The sequence below is a fragment of the Nannobrachium achirus genome (genome assembly GCF_963921795.1).
Source record: "Nannobrachium achirus genome assembly, chromosome: 16".
Classification (NCBI taxonomy): Eukaryota; Metazoa; Chordata; class Actinopteri; order Myctophiformes; family Myctophidae; genus Nannobrachium; species Nannobrachium achirus.
The window spans coordinates 44,950,054-44,969,107 of NC_137823.1; the positions used below are offsets into that span (position 1 = coordinate 44,950,054).

General features: G+C 45.4%; 1 protein-coding gene across 2 annotated transcripts in view; it reads right to left on the bottom strand.

Annotated features, from left to right (window-relative positions):
• Window positions 1-4,211: 4,211 nt before the first annotated feature.
• The window catches only part of LOC308301219 (forkhead box protein O3-like), a 68,343-nt gene continuing 53,500 nt past the window's right edge, over window positions 4,212-19,054 (bottom strand). Inside the window, exons 3-5 of one of the 2 annotated variants that reach the window (XR_013962859.1) lie at window positions 9,349-10,842; window positions 4,877-8,962; window positions 4,212-4,805 (exon numbers count right to left, since the gene is read on the bottom strand). Coding sequence is in view for 1 of the 2 variants with exons in the window: in XM_080745119.1 (XP_080601245.1) it covers window positions 9,382-10,842 (1,461 nt within the window). In the remaining variant the exon portion in view is untranslated. Of the gene's footprint in view, window positions 8,963-9,348; window positions 10,843-19,054 lie in introns of both variants that reach the window. The other variant, XM_080745119.1, reaches the window with a different exon arrangement.

Here is a 19,054-nt window from a genome sequence, read left to right on the forward strand (position 1 = left end):
GCACCAACCGCAATACACACAAATGGCCAAATAAGTGACACAGATATATATATTGGCATGCATTCATTCTCGATGTCTCTCTATATATGGAAAAAACAACAACAAACTGCCTTAGTAAGGTCAGGTGTTGGTCCACCATGAGCTGCCAGAACAGCTTCAAGGTGCCTTGCCGTGATTCTACAAGGCTCTGGAACTCTCCTGGAGAGATGGAGCACCCTAAACCAGTGGTACCCACTGCTTTCTTTGTCTCTTTTTTGTTTCCTACTTTTCTTTTTTTCTAAAACATTTTCAAAAACAAAATTTTTCATGAATTAAAACACATTCAATGATTTTCTTTTTTTTTCCAGTAATTTCATGAAGAAATAAAAGAAAAATCGAAGAAAGTCCATAAATTATAGTGAAAAGATACGATCTACAAGCTCACAACGCGGCGACGCATTGTGAGCTTGTAGATTTGCTCTTTGCACTTGTTTGGGTCCCGGCCCGGGCAAACGTCTAATTTCTCTTTTATTAGTCACAATGAACAACAACATATGTACAATAGTCACATTTAAGATGCAGCAAGGCCCAACAGGAATCAGTTAAATCCAAACTAGTGAAAATAGCAGATCTACAAGCTCACAAAGTTGTGAGCTTGTAGATAGGCTATTTTCATTACTTCTTAAAAATTGGTGTTTTAATTTAGGGAATTTCTTAGATTTTTCTTTGATTTCTTCATGAAATTACAAAAAACAAAGGGACCCATAAAAATCTGTCTGCGGCCCACAAATGGGTCCCGAGCCACTGTTTAGAAAACAGTGCTCTAAGGGGATAAGTGCATTCAAACCAAGGGGACAAACCATACCAGAAAAATGCCACCCATTGCATTACAGACGCCCTCAATGTGGGGTTCAAACATTCAGGCCTGTACCATTCTCTTGGCGTACGGGTACGGTATGCCACGCATGCACCTGCCAAGTTGTCGACAGAATGTTGAAGGATGATTCATCTGACATATCACCTTTGTCCACACCTCTGTAGACCAGTATCTATTATTTTTGCAGCACTGAACTCTCAATGAACATTCACCTTTGTAATGAGGAATTTATTCACTGCAAACACACTGTACTGTAACATCCCTCTATATATATCGTGGTTGTTGATGGACTGTTCTTGCTGACACAAGTCTAATCACGTCCTGCATTGACATTCTCAGTCACCTGAGGAAGAGTTGTTATATCTGTTTGTGCTAACGCAGTAACGCATGAGCATCGTGGTCATGAATTGGGCACTTTTGACCACAATTCAAGTCACCACAGTTTGTGGTCCATCCATGTGGTGATTCCTGGTGCCATCCTTGGAGTCCATGTAGGTTAATTGACTCCCTGTATGAGGACAAGGCTGACATTTACAGAATAAGGCCACACACACATGGAACCAGAGGTGCAGAGGTGTACACAACACCAACAACAGAGGAGGAAAGACGTACAAATATTTATTTTGAGATTTTCACATCAATCCATAGTTCTATTATGGTTATTGGAAATTACAGTCATTTGTTCACCAGATTCAGCAGCCACTTATCTTGAAACAAATCATGCCTGCTTCATCCAAAATTGTAAGGGGTATACATTTGAACACAAACAGTACAATGCAAATTAATTTAGAGAACGGACAATCACAAATTAATCTGCCAACATGGTAATAGGAGTATTTTCAAGTTCAGAGGAGCTTCCATCGTGCCCTCTGGTGACATCGCTGACCTTAGACAAACTGATGTGACCGGCTGACTGTGAACAGGCCAGACATTGACAGGCCAGACATTCAAACAGTCAAGTCAGGAGACCAGCTGACTGAGCAGTCCCATTGAAATGTCGGAATGGCATTTGTAGTTGTGGTGAGTCTGCACTGTCCATGGTCTTCACTCCACTACAAATCGTCGTTGTCAGGTGGAAACCTTGTATGTCCAAAAAACAATGTCCTTTTTTGTTATTATTTTAAATATTTAAAATTGTGGAAATAGACGATCTATAAGCATGATGTGAGGCGTTGTGTGCTTGTAGATCTGCTATTTTCACTACTTTTGTGCAACACTTTTGTATGATGTAGGATGTAAGAGCTTTAATTTATGAAAAGAAAAACATACACATTTGAAACTTGGACATACAGTGACAAAATACTACTGCTGCTAGAACACTGGAACACACATATTTCCAAAGCCTTGGAGAAACTGTAAAATGCCCTACGGGTCCATTTGGTTCCATTTACTCTCCGAGTTAAAGTAACACTGAGGATTTCACGGCACAGTTATAGTGGGCACATCTGCCCTTTCGGTCTGTGAAAGTTGTGTGCTTTTATTATGTTTTTCATTTATGGTTTGGCGTGCCTTAAAAAACTGTTTGATGATACCAAGCAAACAGAGAAGGCCTTCTGTTTGCTCAAGGCTCCTCTGAATGTTTGACTACAAATGAAACCGTCACTCTGGTAGACATGTCACGGGGTGGGTAACAATGACAAACAGTTGTCTAGGAGCTCAGCACACAATGCATGTCTGTCTTAGCAAATTGAGAAGGCAATAGCAAAATGTGTTTAATTTAGAGATGGTGCTTTCTGCTTTGAAGAATGTTGGTGTTCATGTCTATGATTGTATATATTGGCTATACCAACAAAATATCCAAGAGCTGGGAGAGTAGGGTGTTAGCGAAGAAGAGAGACTTTGGCGGTGGGTAGGGATTTCTTTCATTGGGCTATGCAAGTGATACTCAAACACGTACTGTACACACACACGCGCGAGGGCTAATTGTGCGAGGAATCCTCTTTATGACGTTATACAACAGACAGAAAGTCCTGTACTGGCTGTCCTGAGTGTGAAGGAACAGGGAGGCAGGAAGGGAACATAGCAGGGAGTGTCAATATGGTAAGCCCGGCCAAGCCGTGTCAGGCCTGGGTGTGTTAGACCAGTGAGTTGGGGAGATTCCGGCCTTGACAGGAAGGCTTTGGCATGGTGCTACACTCCAACCTCCAACTGTTCCCCCTCTCTGCTTTGTCCTTATGTCGCAACAGTTGATTTCGTCGACTAAAACTATGACGAAAAATGTTTGTCGACTGCGTTTTTTCACTGACGAAAACGAAATAAAAACGAAATAAAAACTAAGCTGTGATGACAAAAACTATGACTAAATATATTGACAATTTCGTCAACAAAATAAAAACTAGACCAAAACGTTAGGGAGGGACTAGTGGAGAAGAGTCATGTTATGTTTGGTTGCTCTCAGGTGTTGCCTGCTGAAAATAGCAGATCTACAAGCTCACATGTGAGCTTGTAGATCGGCTATTTTCAGCACGCAACAGCACGTGTAAAATCAGCCATTACAATGCCATCAGGGCCTGCCAAAATATATTTTAGTTGACTAAATCAACTGTAGAATTAGTCGCCTAAAATCTTATGATATATAGTCGACTAAATTATGACTAAAACTAAATGACATTTTATTCAAAAGACTATGACTAAAACGAAATCAAAATTTGCTGTCAAAAACAACACTGTGTTCTGTTGCAATAACCGAGGAAAAGTACTCAAGCCCGGTGTCAGGTATCAGAGTGCTCTATATGTTGGATGTACAAAACAAACTCTTGTGTAACTATTGAGGACTTCCAGAAACTGGAGCGGAACAACACACAGTTGCTCTTACTGTTTGGATTCCCCAGAAGACTTGACAGGAGAGGTTGATTTATTTGCTGGACGTGCAAAGATACACAACGCTCATTTGTCATTTGGAAAATCTGTTATATTCATTTAGCAACAGTGTCATCCAACAATAAAATCAATGTAATTTAGCCGGCCTCATGGTTACATATTTGAAAAAAGAATGGTTCAAATATACACACTGCTTTACACACTGTTTCAGATCTCATGCAGTTGAAATGTTGCACCATTGGAGCAAGAATAGTGCTTGAGAAGAATGGCTTGTAGTGTACCACACTCCTGCTGTAAGGAGGAATGTAAGTTACATTTTAGGCATTTACGCTCTTTGCCAGAGTGAAGTATGGTACATGGTCAGTGCACTGTAAGTTGCATGATCATTTATCAAACAACAACGTTGGTCTTTAAATGGTCAGAGATATCCTACAAAATAAGAGGTAAGCGACACACCTGTTTCTCTATAAAATAAATCACGTGATCTCATGAATTCATGGAAAAGACAACAAACACAGAACGGTTGTGGAGCCTCACCAAGCTTTATTTACATGCGCACCATTTCTTATACAAACTAGATTACAATTCAAAATGGAATACACAGGAGAAATACCCACTAAACATCGAGAAGAAGTCGAGAAGAAGCAAAGATTACTAAAGGGTTAAGTTGAAAGGGGCGGGGGGTTCAGGGATGACATGAGGGCATGGAGAAGGGAGCTGGGCTGGCTGAGGAGAAGATGAACAACACACACAGAGGTCCAGGAAGCAGGGGTCATCAACATGTCCGCACACATGCAGACATACAGTATGTGTCCGTGGCCAGGGGCGTCACAAGGTGGGGGGGAAGTGGGACTGAGTTACTAGGGCCCAAGGTGGAGGGGCCCTAGTAACTTTAGCTATTGAAAAAAGCTATTTTTGAAAAGTCGTGAAAATGTGTGCAAATCTTTGAATATATGTATTTTTGAAGCGAACATTTGTAAAATTCAAAAATCAAATTTTGCTTCTGGGGGGTCCCTGGAACTAAATATTGTGAGATGGGGGTCCTTGACATGAAAAAGTTTGAGCACCACTGACATGGAAACATACGCTTCTTTGCACACATTTTCACAATTTTTCAAAAATAGCAGATCTACAAGCTCGCAGCGCGGCACTCGGTGCCGCGCTGTGAGCTTGTATATCTGCTATTTTTCAATAGTTAACATTCATGGGGGGCCCGCAGTGAATCCTTGTACCCAGGGCCCAGAATTTGGTGTGACGCCCCCGTCCGTGGCAAGACTTGTTTTGTCCGAGGCAAATCCTAGATTTTCTTTTTTACACACCATATATTATTATGTTCTTATTTTCATCATACAACGACCCAATTACTGAATGTCAAGTCTCCAGGTTTTCTTCAGAATATATATGACACTTATTTACTATGACACATATTAGGAGACCAACTAGTACTAGTGGTTCTCAAACGTTTTATTTGCAAGGACCACCCATAACACTGAGTGTGCAAATAAGAACCAAATGGACCTGTAAGGATCCGTTTGGTTCCATTTGTACACTCTCGGTGTTACAGACCTGTTATGGTTATTCAGGGCTATTTATTTGTGTGTTTCTGTTAATATTATTGTCTTCTCATTTTGTATGTCCGAGGCAAAAAAAAAGAAGAAAAAAAAAGAATTGCCAAAAATGTCCGCCACAAGACAACATGGCGATGACCCCTGCCAGGAAGTGACAAAGGTATCTAGTGGTACGTTTCTTCGATTAGCATGTTTTAGCTTTTCCCATCGTGTAAAATGTCCGCATGGGGTTTTTGTTGTGGTTTATGCGTGCGTGCGTGTGTGTGTGTGTGTGTGTGTGTGTGTGTGTGTGTGTGTGTGTGTGTGTGTGTGTTGGGCATGAGACGAGTCTTCTGACAATGAGTTGTCTCCCTGAATGAAGCCGTCCGCAGTGAGTGCATGTGTGGAAGGCCTGTCCCACTACGACTAGGTGTAAACTAACCCCCCCTAAGAGTACATGGAGTACAAAATATCAGGAACAACTCCCTAATATTGAGTGGTAACACCTGTTGCACAATCCTTATCTCGGTTTTATGAAGGCTTTAGAAGTTCCCCTGTCATCCACTCGTCTACATTGTTCTTAGCGGATGTAGATGAACGAATGAATTCAATCAAACAGGTAAAGAATTAATAGCTTTGCTTCCCTGGACAGGTAAAGAGGAAACGTTCCAGATATTTTCTACAGTCAGTGCAGATCAGTTGAAACACTTTGCCGTTTTGCTCCGTTTCTCTGCACTCCCCATGCATGCCGACACAGGAATGCGACAAATGCACAAATGCAGCTCTAGAAGGTTCTAGGTTCGTCTAGGTATACAAAAGTCCAGCTCATGGCCAGATGATATTTGATCCGTGCCATGGAAAGCACCTCCTCCCTGCTGTAAGGACCAGGACATTAACCCACCCATGAAGGTAGCGATCCGTCCGTTGGGAGGCACCAAGATACAGTATAGTGTACGTACGTACATACTGTACACTCATAACGATAAACCCAACGAAAAGTGGGGCAGCGGTGCATGCAAGTGCATCCGTCAGCCCTGATTTTTTGGAAGGGGATAAACAGCACTGCGTTTGTGGCTCTAGGTTTTATGAATGTGCTTCCAAAAGACACAGGGTGCCTCCGTGTTACAATTTCTGTTGAGGCCGGCCTGGGCACCTTTTGCAAAGAGTAAGGAGGTAACAGCCAGATCATGCACTAAAGCTGTTGCACAGTATCGTAGATCATTCTGGCCAGCCATGCATGCACGCACTCAGCCACCCACCACCCCACACACACACACACGCACACACACACACACACACACATACCTGCCTCGGCCTCAAAGTGATAAACACACGTCTGTACACTATTTTACACTGCAGGGCAGCCCTTTTTTTACGTAGCTACCCCCCAGACACAGAAGGGGTACCAGCCAGGCTTCTCCGGAGGCTACAACGACGGCACTGGCAGCCACAATTTAAAAAAAGGGAACATCTCTGGTTCAACAACAAGATCGCTGGTAACAATGCTTCCGTCCACTCGGCAAGTCGCATCATTTATCCTCTCTCTTTGACTCTTATCTCCCGAGGTATCAAAAAAAAGAAGGAAAAAAAAGCCAAGGGGTCAAGTACACTACATGAGTATATAAGGACATAGAGTGAGTATATATGCATTTCACATGATTCATAATGCATAAATACATACATGCATACAGAAGGATCGTGCTGTATGCACCATGAGGGATAGTGAATAGGGGTAACACATCTGCGTGAAACACCATTCAAAAACAAAAAACGTATAGTTCAACACTTACACACACACACACACGCACGCTCACACAAACACTCACACACGTGAACACACGCTTGTGAGATACAGGAGGTGTAAACCTGGAGGAGCACCAGGCACATTCACGAGGGATGTATTTGTGTGTGTGTGTGTGTGTGTGTGTGTGTGTGTGTGTGTGTGTGTAGGCGCGTGTGCGTGTGTGTGTGTGTGTGTGTGTGCGTGTGTATGTAACAAAATGACGGACCGGGCGAACGGACCGAGGGCGAATAGCCTAGATTCTGACTCGTCCTTCGCCTCCCCTCCTCTTTATCGCAACGGTCGACAGTTCACAGGTTACAAGTTCACGACACAAGCGTTATTGTTTCGCCAACAAATGTTTTAAATACCATCAAAATGGGAGCTCGGTGTTACTTGGAAGGGGCGACCTCTGTCTTCCTCCCCCTGAGTGTTTGCTGTATATGCATAACAAGCCCCACAAACTCACAACAACAAAACAGCAGAGTTAAAACACATATCCCTGCTGTTATTTTTTTCTCTACATAATGTGTGTGTGTGTAACGTGTAAGCGTGTGGGTTGCGCGCGTGCACGCTTGTGTGTGCGTGTATGTATGTGTGATTTGGCTGCCAGCATCTCCTACTGTCTGTTTCAAGTAATTTGGCAATATACACAGATAGCTTATTGTTTTGCTTGAAAAAACAAAATGGCTTCTAGAGGGACGAGCCTAGTGTATAGCTTCATTCCCAGCCTATATATTCCATCTCGCCATGCTACAATTGTGGCTTCAGCTTTGGGCTCTGCAGGCTGCGGGTAAAAAAGAAAAAAACGAATATGCACGGCTCGTTCTCAGTACAGGATTCAACACTGTTTACATAGCACCTGTTATGGTGTGGAAATGTTCACAAACCTAGGACACAGGTATTTATTTTGGCTACATAATATGCTGTGCTATACGACCTCGACAGAACCCAACCAAAGCTAAGAAAGCCTATTTCCCCCTCCTTCTAGGATTTTCCACTTGTTTGAAATCCCTGCTGCCCCATAATGTACAAAATATCCATGAAAGAGATTTTATTCTTCTGACATTTTCTTTTCTTTACAGTTAGATACACACAAACGATAGAAATCTTTCTATAGTATTCGGCTAATTGTATTGTCATTTCCAATATACCATAATTAATAATTATTGGAGCTAATCAAGCAATTCCTAAGATACAACAAAAATTGAAGTGCATGGAATTATGTTGTTAATTCAGAACTTATAAGGGCTTTGCTAATTTGGGGGGCAAAATGTGGGGGTGTCAGTGTGTGTGCATGTTGTGTGCATGTTGAGTGCTCCATGAGTGCAATATCACTCTTCACCCTCTCTTTCCTTTTTTGTCAATACATCAATACTTTTTTACACAGACCTGTGTGATGCAGAAACAAGTAATGATAAAAACAGGAAGTTCAAAAACAAACATTGAACATTTAAAATCACAGAACGAAACCAGAGGGGGAGTTTCGCAAAACATAACACATCCCAGAAAACCACTGGATTAGATTTACATCACATCACGTTTGTTTATCATTTTGTCTTTTTTTTCTTCTTCTTCTTCGCGACAACTGCGCCGCGCACGCTTTGCCTTTCGGTCCTTGTGTTTCACCTGAAAGTCTGTCCGATGCTCAGCGTGCTGTGTCTGTTCGCAGTCAATACACTCTGTCCAACTGGTTGTCAAAGGGAAACTTGCATAATTCTGAGAGCAGTTCTTTTGTGTGGTGTCTTTACGGGAGGCTTTGAGGGCTGACGTTCTGCGTCTACGGAGTTTTGTCAAATAGTTTCATGGTTCATCGTCAGTGTGGGAGCCACGGTAAAGCTCTCGAACAGGTTAGTCTTCTGTAAACAGAGGGTTTTGTGTTTCACGTTGTGCTGATGGCAGGTTTGGCAAAAAAAGGACGTTGTGTGTCTGTATCTCCTCTTGCACTACAGTTCGGACCTGCGGAGACAATGATAACAGTATGATTGTCACATGTGATTCACCACACTAAATGAGCAAAATCCGGTTTTCCCTGATATTATATAGTTATCTCCATCTGAAATGTCCGTACTATTTCAGAAAACATCACCCACATATTTTTACAGGTCACTAGAAATGATTTGTATGACTGAAAGTAAACACAAGCACACACACACACACACACACACATGCGCACACACATGCATGCACAAATGCATGCACACACACACACGAACGCACACGCACACACGCACACACACACACGCACACGCACACGCACACACACACACACACACACACACACACACACACACACACACACACACACACACACACACACATAAACACACCAACGCCATACACACCTGCTCTGCTTCTCCCCGGGCCGAGAGGGGCTCTCAACCGGGTACCCAGCTCTGCTTGCTGGTGGCGAAGTTGCCGACGCCGTTCATGTTGGCCAGGGACTCAAAGTTAAAGTCCAGGCCGTCCGGGTCCATCAGCTCGTTCCTGATGATGGAGTCCATGTCGCACTCCAGGCTGCCGTTGAACATGTCCAGGTCCAGGTCGGCGGGGAAGCGGTCGGGGCAGATCCCCCCAACACCGACGCTGCCCGCCGTCCCGTTCAGGAAGATGGAGGAGTCGATCTGCATGGAGGAGGAGCCGTTCCCCCCCAGCGGGGAGTGCAGCAGCTGCTGCTTGGCGTTGGCCAGGGCGTTGGCCTCGTTGAGGCTGAAGCCGCCGTTCAGGGACCTCAGTGCGCTCTGGTTATGGTTGTTGCTGTGCAGCAGCAGCCCCCCCTGGACGCCCTGGACGCTCCCCGCCGTGCCCCCGAAGCTCATCATGGGGTCGCTGCGGAGCAGGAGGCTCCGGCGGGAGTTCTGGGAGACGACGGCGGCGGCGCTGGCCTGGGACATGAGCGGGTCGGACTGGGTCATCATGACGTCGCTGTGGCTGTGGCCGCCGTCCGAGTTGAGCAGGTCCTGCAGGGTCTGGCTGCCGAAGCGGGAGATGCTGGAGAAGGACGTCTGCTTGTTCTCCTGGATGGTCTGCATGGGGGACGGACGCAGGGAGGAGGCCGCCGGGTGGGGCCCGAAGATGGAGTTGCTGTAGCCGCTGCCTCCGCCGTTGGAGGGAGAGGCGGCGACGGGAGACGGGGCGGAGGAAGGCGAGCCCAGCCCGTTGGGCTTGGTCCCGAAGATGAACCCTGAGGAACCCCTGGAGGCGGCCGGCACCGTAGCGGAGGACACCAGGTTGATGTTGTCCAGCAGCTCGTCCATCAGGTCGTCGGTCAGTCCTTCGTTCAGGTTCATGGTGCCCGCCAGGTCGGCCAGGCGAGGCAGCTCGGCCGGCGGGGCCTTTGCGCTGGCCGCGACGGGGGCGGTGCCGGGGGACAGCGCTCGGCCAGGGCTGGAGTAGAGCATGGGCGAGAGCGGCGGCACCTCATCGTCGGGCACCTCGTCCAGCTCGGGGTTGGCCAGGATGGGCGAGAGGCGGCCGCTCAGCGTGCTGGCGTTGGAGTTGGTGCGCGAGCGGAAGTCGGTCCAGGTGTCCAGCTCCTCGCTGCTGCGTGACGTGGGGCTGCCGGGCCACTTGGACAGGCCCGAGGGGCTGCTGTCCCCGCCGCCTTCCCCCCCGGCCACAGCCGCTGCCGCCTGCAGCGCCGCCTTCTTCTTGGCGGCGCGGCCCCGGGCGGACTTAGTGTACTTGTTGCTGTTGTCCATGGAGACGGCGCGCCGCCGCGGGGCCTTGCCGCCCTTGCCGCCCTCCGGGTTGATCATCCACCAGGAGCTCTTCCCCGTGCCCTCGTTCTGGACGCGGATGAAGCGGCTGTGCAGGGACAGGTTGTGCCGGATGGAGTTCTGTCAGGGGAGAAAGAAAGTGGGACAGGGAGAGAGAGAGGACTGTGTGAGTCAGTGCTTCTCAAACTTTTTCATGTCGAGGACCCCCAAATTGACTTTGTTAGCCCGTGGACTCCTATTTGATCGTCTAGCAGTGATTTTCAACTATTTTAATTTCAGGGACCCCCAGTTTGACATTGAGAGTGTACAAATGGAACCAAATGGACCCGGTTAGCATCCATTTGGTTCCATTTGTACACTCTCTGAGTTACAGACCGATAAGTTCCTAACTATCATTTAGCTGGAGACCCCCTGGAACTTCCTCAAGGACCCCTGGGGGTCCCCAGACCCCACTTTGAGGACCAATGGTGTAAGTCGTGTGTACAAAATCATTTTGGAACAATTGCTCTTACAATAGCCTGTCATTAATATTGATCAGTTCTATTCTTGTGCATTTGCTAATGTACCATTCAAAGAATAGCTCTCATTAAGTCCAAGGGTATTGATTAATAAACCACCCACTGAGTTGGGGGTAATGATTAGACAGCATGATAAATCGCTGCTCTAGGCAACAACTGTAATGCTGTAAAAGCAACACAGCAGACCAAACTCTTCAATTACTTGTTCATTCACTAAATACATGACAGCAAGAGTGAAAACATACAGTATGCGGTGTCACCGTTGTTCCCATTGTAGCTGGCTTATGTTTGTGAATGAGAGAAAAAGACAGAGTGCGTCGGTGGTGAAACAAAGCAGCACTGCTCGATTATGAATGACACATACAAAAGGACCCCCCTTGCGGAGTTGCGTAAGCTTGCGTGTTTTGAAGCCTGTGTCATATCGTGTGTCTGTGTGCGTGTGTGAGTCACCGCTGGTGTTTATTGATCAGCCCTGGGCTTCTTCATGAGGAGCACCCAGGAGACTCATTGCGGGGAAACAGGTTCTCAAACAAAGAAAAGGCTGAGGCGCCTTTCTTATGACTGCTTTGTTTACAGTATAGAACAGAGCGGCGTACAGTATGAACAGCCCAATCCCCGACTGCAGTGGAATGCCTCCTGTTACGGCAACACTTGTTGATCACCGCTGCAGGTTTTTCAGACGACGATTTATCAAGTTGAAGATGTGCTTTTCCACTCTGAAATGTATCACCTGTCCTGCATGTATTATCTAAAGCTCAGATAAAGAATCCTAATGTGACAGCTAGAAATGTGTCTTTGCATGGCCTGGAGGATTCGGTTACAATGAAAGGAGTAACTTCCAAAGAGACATCTTTCCTTTTAACCACTTCCAATGCTGCCCTATTTTGGGCACGTCGTTATAGGCCAAAAATGCATATAGTTTATATGAGATACTTAAAGTGTGGTTCCTGTGGAAATAAGCCTCTGCTTTCTAGGATCTCCTTTTAGTTGACCTTGTACCAGTGATTTGTACTGTCATGAAACTTTTTTCTATTGCAAACTTCTAATAAATTCTTCAATCAATCAATCAATTCCAACACCTTTCAAAAACAGCTAAAACTGCTGCTTTTCAGTTGTGAGATTGTAGATCGTCTATTTCCCGCAAATAGGGCTTGAGTGTTTTAACAAATCTTCAAATGTCATTACGAGACAATGAACTCTGGATTGCATAGATCAGTGGTTTTCAACCCAGGGAACACCAGTAGTCCTTGAGAATGTTCCTGGTGGTCCCCTGCTAAATGATGAAGAGCTGGTAACCAAATGGATCCTTATAGATTTTACACTCTCTTGAGAGTGTAAAATGGATTTTACTCTCTCAAGGGTGAAACACCTGCATTAGTTAATTTATATGAAGTCTGACACAATTAAGTATAGCAGAAAACATGGGGAAAAAATCATATCCAACGATAACAAAATTGGTCTGAGAGGCAAAATCTCTTCAAATGGTGTTCTGTGGCTCAAATGCAGAATAAATAATGGACCTTGACAGTGGTGTAAAGTAACTAAGTACATGTACTTAAGTACAGTTTTGAGGTATTTGTACATTACTTGAGTATTTCCAGTTTTCAGTACTTCTACTCCACTACATCTCAGATCCAAATATTGTACTTTTACTCCACTACAATTATTTGAAAACTTTACTACTGTAGTTACTTTGCAGATATAAATCATTATATTATAAAACATACATTAATGCACTTTAGCCCTATTCTATACCGTGGCTATTTGAAAATAGCCGATCTACAAGCTCACAACGTGTCGCATTGCGGCGCGTTTTTCAAAACATTTTCAAACATTTTCTACTTTTACTTATGATACTTTAAGTACATTTTGATGCCAATACTTTCATACTTTTACTCAAGTACATTTTGAATTCTGGACTTTTACTTGTAATGGAATTTCTACATTGCAGTATTGATACTTTTACTCAAGTAAAAAGATTTAGTACTTTTTCCGCCACTGGCCCTTGATATGAAAAGGGTTGAAAACCACTGACATCGATGTCACAGCATATTGCCGTGTTGGCTACAATGTAAACGAATGTCTAGCTGTAGAAGGACTGGATATAGGCAGAGGGCAGGGGAGTTGTTCGAGCGAGGTCGTCTTGTTTTGTGGGTGTGACACGTCATTAAGGAAGCAACAGGGACTTAAGACTGATGTCACAGGGCTGGGTCACATTCAACACCATATGGAAAATTACATTGGTCACAAAAGCCCAAATGCCTATTCGTGTTTTTATGACGTGATGTTATGTTGTCTAACTGACACGTGTCTGTCTATCCCCGGGCCATTACCCCGGGTGCCCTTTAATTATACCAGTGTTTTAAATGATGGATTAGCGCACTGGATTTATAACCCATGAGGGGCCTGGGTTCAGTGTTCCATGAAAGAGCGAGCGGTGACGGAAAGAGGAACAGCCGCCATGACACCAACTATTAGACTCTAAACTCCTACTTACTACTGTGAATGACAGCCACGTGCATGTCCATCTGGACACACCATGTATACGGTACACACGCACACATGCACACACACACACACACACACACACACACACACACACACACACACACACACACACACACACACGCCATCTGGTTGCTTGAGCTGTCATGATTTCATACCATTGGGCCACTATCAAACATATCATTTTCCAAATGTCTGTCTGAGTGAGTGTCTGTCTGTCTGTCTGTCTGTCTGTCACAGCGTTTCTCCTCAGTGGCTGGAGCAATTGATCTGAAATCGCATCACCATTAGCATATGAACACACCTGACATAACTGTGAAGCCCGTTTGTCACTTTCACAAATCATATGCTGTATATTAGCATGTTTATGGTGTATCTATATATATTCTGCATCTAGCTTGAGGCATATCTATTCTGCATCTAGCATGAGGCAACATGTTTAACCAGCTGTGTGTGTGTGTGTGTGTGTGTGTGTGTGTGTGTGTGTGTGTGTGTGTGTGTGTGTGTGTGTGGGTCGGGTGGGGGGGGGGGGGGGTCGGTTGTCTGGCCCTGTTACAGATTTTGTCCAAAAATCATGCAGATCGGTACACAGTATCTCTGTAGCCATTAAACCAAACGGGTATTTCTTACATTGATGCTCCTACATATTATCATGCAAGCACCAGTTAAAGTTACTTTCCATCCCTCATATGTGTGCACAGTGCACATCCCATAACCCACACACTGCACATCATTTCGGAGCTCATATCTTTGAACGGGTAAGGGCTAGTGATAGTATAATGACGGGTACACACACATGTCAAAACACACACCCACACAAACACAAAAGAGCATCAAATGCTCATATATGAATTCAGAGATGTAGAAAAAGAGCATTGTCAGTTGACACATTGTAATGGTTTGCCTCCCACTCTCCAACAGCTACAGATGGCCTCCAACTACAATAACAGCCTCTTCATGTGCTAACGGATTAACCACCTGAAACCCCATTATGACTATTCTGGGGGGGAACATTTGCCAAAAATGAACAGCAGATCTACAAGCTCTAAACGCAGTGAGTCCAGGGATCCCATAGGCCGGAGGGGACCAGGCCGGAGGGGACCTGATTGGTCAACCAAGAACACACCCTGTGTTTCGGAGCTGAAAGCAAAAGAACTCTCCTCATGTTACAGTTTTGTCAAACGTATTGCACTAGAGGATTACATAAACATACAGCATTATTATAATGTGCCCTCCTCCTCCCCGCTGGTGCGCTCCTTCCTCCGAGCCTGTTGTTCCTGAAACACATGGCCCCTGTCTGGGCCCCCATGGCCCCTGTGGGCCCCCAGGGACACTGAGGCTATGCTATATCCTCCCATATAAACAATCCAACCGCCATGCAAAACATGCACTCATTTTACCATCGGAACTTTTTCAACCCATAATGTACAATGTTCTCCCTCCCCGAAAAACGAGGCAGATTCCTGGGACTCAAATCGATGCAAGCCAAAATATTTCTTTCTTTTTTTCGTTTTCCACCAACCAGCCTTGTCTTCGGATCGCCCAGGGTTATGGTTTACAGTTGATTGGGCCTGGACTGTTATTCTGGTCACAGACGGTCCAATAAAGGGGGGAAACTGGCGGGTCTGCAATGAGCTCTCTCACGTGGCAAAGAGAAGGAAGCTTACATACTGAACTTAAGTATGACCTTGTGCGCATGCACACGCACACCTTTTGTAGATACCGTATGGCAGTGGTTCCCTAACAGTGGGTCAGGAGTAAAAATCCCATTTTCTTTTAGCTTAGAATGACTGGCCTAGTGTGTGTGTGTGTGTGTGTGTGTGTGTGTGTGTGTGTGAGTGTGTGTGTGTGTGTGTGTGTGTGTGTGTGTGTGTGTGAGTCGACTGACATGAATCTAAGGAAGCATGCAGGCACTAGATGGTTGTGACGTGTTGTGAGCTTGTAGGTCAGCTATTTCGGTGCGTGACACTGGTGTGCAACTAGGTATAAATCAGCCTTAAGGAATACCACGGGGAACGGTGTTTACCCTCCTCACGCCAGCATCTCTGGAGCCATGACATAAGGCTGTTTATTAGACAAAAAAAGAACACACAAACACTCACACACCTAAATACTTCCAGCTGCCCTAACCATGTACAGTAAATAGCGGCGGGAGTTAATAGAGGGCTGGGGAAATTAAACAAAAACATATCGAAAGCGAACCTCTGATTCACTTATTGTAATCTTGCGCATGTGGGTTAACTGAATAATCAAGAAGCATTTTCTTTTTTTTAATAGTTTTAAATAGGCAATCTACAACGCGTATAACTATTCATTCATCGTAACAGAGGCAAAAGTTTGAAGTATCGTGATTAGGGATGGGACGATATGAAAATTTCATATCACGATTATTCGCGATATTTTACAACTGACTAAAATGCACGTGCAGGGAATGATGGAAGGAGGGTGCAAAAAGGAGAGAGAAAACGTTTGACAGTGACAAAGGGTAAACAAAATCATTATGTCTGAGTCCACCCCTCCCTTTACATCAGCCTCTTTCTCAGAAAAAAAATATACTTGAGATGATATCTCTGGTCTCTGGAGGCTTTCACAATATCTTCTAGGAACAGTCGCCTCATTTAACTCAGAGAGTGTAAACATGCACCCAAATGGCATTTGTACACTCTCAAGAGTTAAATTATTACTGAAAATCAATTTAGGCGGGATTATCCAGCTCCTAATTGGATTCACCTGTTCCAAGAATATTAACCCAACCCGGTATGGATGTTTACACGGGTGTGTGTGTGTGTGTGTGTGTGTGTGCGCGTGCGTGCGTGCGTGCGTGCGTGCGTGCATGCGTGCGCCACAGAGGGAGTGGAACTGTGTTTACTACACCGACTCGTGTCTTCTGGGTTAGAGTCCTGAAGCCCATTAAGAAAAACAGCTCACCGAGACAGCAGCCCTGATTCATAACCCCCTACTCTGGCTGCCAGGAGCGCTCACTTTTCAGGATGCATACACACACACACACACACACACACACACACACACACACGCGCGCGCGCACGCGCACACACACACAGAGCTCGAGGCAACACTCTTCAAGGGGATAACAACACTGATATTGCTCTCTTTCCCGCCCAGTTACCATTTAATATGGAACTGACAGATTCCTTGTATATACACACACATATACACACACGCACACACGCACATTCTCTCTCTCTCTCTCTCTCTCTCTCTCTCTCTCTCTCTCTCTCTCTCTCTCTCTCTCTCTCTGTTCTACTGTTTTTCTCTGTTTGTTGGGGTGGGCGTCGTTTCTTTTTGTAGCGTGTCCTCTCCATCTCTGGATCCTCCCAGCGCCCCTTTTACCTCACTGTCTTAAATGAACAGGCCAGCTGTGTATGTGTGTGTGTGTGTGTGTGTGTGTGTGTGTGTGTGTGTGTGTGTGTGTGTGCGTGCGTGCGTGCGTGCGTGCGTGCGTGCGTGCGTGCGTGCGTGCGTGCGTGCGTGCGTGTGTGTGTGTGCGCGTGTGTGTGGACACACCAGCTGCAGCCAGAGCTCAGGAACACAGAGGCCTTTTTGTCCGTCAGCAACATGTGGGAACAATTAATCACTGTCAGCAACCACGCTAGGAATCTCTCTCTCTCTCTCTCTCTCTCTCTCTCTCTCTCTCTCTCTCTCTCTCACTCCCTATATTTCTCTTCTTTCTTACCTCTTTCTTCCCTCTTTACTTTTGCCCCCCTCCCCCATCTATATCTATCCGTTTTTGCTGCTTTATCCCCTCTATCCCTTGAATCTGGAACACTGGTTCCCAAACACAAGGTCGGGACCCATTTGTGGGGGTTCGTGGACACATTTGTATGGGTCACGGCCGGGTAAATGTCAATGTCAAATGTCAAAAAATAATAATAATAATTTCATGAATAAAATAAAAAATAAAATCTAAGATATTCCATAAATTAGAAAGCAAATGTTTCAGAAGTAGTGAAAATAGCCGATCTACAAGCTCACAACGCGGAGCTTCGTGTGCTTCGCGCCGCGTTGTGAGCTTGTAGATCTGGCCCCGCCAAACGTCTTTAACGTCTCTCTCTTGGGTCTCGAGATAAAAGGTTTGGGAACCACTGATCTAGGAGACAAGAAGGTAGAAATAAACATAAACAGATAGATCCCTGCATGCCCTGGATGGCGCGTGGGCGGAAATGAACATTTCACATTTGTCTGTTTGTAAATCCAAATACGACGGAATCATAACATAAAGAGGGCTCCGAGCCGCCGACATACAGTAGGAGTCAGATCGGTGGCTCCACTGCAATGTAATGCACTTTGCCTTGGCTGTTGCCATGCACGGTGCACACACCTGTGAGGTCATTCAAGAAATCCAATTACTCGGACTGGCGTACGTGATTAAACGAGCACGCTCGCTGGCTGGCTCCGGTTTGTTTTCTAAAGCCGGGGCCAATTGCGCTCCGCGGCTGAACTAGTCCCCGGGCTCTGCGTGGCGATTGGTCGAATGGGTTTGGGTATCTAGGCATTCCGTAGGTGGGCGTGTGCTGGAGTGTTGCTGTTGTATTTCATCATCCAGCTGCGGCTTATACATCCCAAACCCAGATAAATGAATGGAGTAGTTTTCTCTTTGCAGGTTCCCCTGGCCAAACCCTGCCTTCAACCCTGGAGTTATGTAATCAAGAAATGCATATTGCATATGGTGTGCAGACACATACACATACACACACACATGCACGCGCACGCACACACACACACACACACACCCACGCACGCAGGCACGCACAACACATATACGTTTGCATTACTATAATTGTGAGGACATCAACATTTTAGGACAGCATTGAAAATGACAGATGTATAAATCAGGGATAACTCCAATCCTACATCCTAAACATTACCTCTAAATGTCTAATCCTAACACTAACCTCAGCCTGAGTCTTTTCTTAACCGTAAATCCAATTCCCCAATTATGTTTTAACCATAAAAGAAACATTTCCCTTGTGAAGTAAGCCTTGTCGAGCCATGAGGCCCATAGGGCAGGAGCCTATCTCCTGTTTCTGTAGCGTGAGGCAGCTTGATGTACAAGTTCACCCCCTGGACATGACCCTAGTATATCGCAGGGACTTACCCCCAATCCAACGCTTAATGCTGCGTGCCAAGTAGGGAGGCACTGGGTCCCTGAGTCTTTGGTATAACCTGGCCGGGGATCGAACCCCGACCTCCCAGTCTCAGGGCAGACACTCTTAACCAAAAGGCCACTGAGCTGGCACCATTGCAGTGACAAGGAAAACGGTCCTCACACTGTCTATTTCTCAAATTGT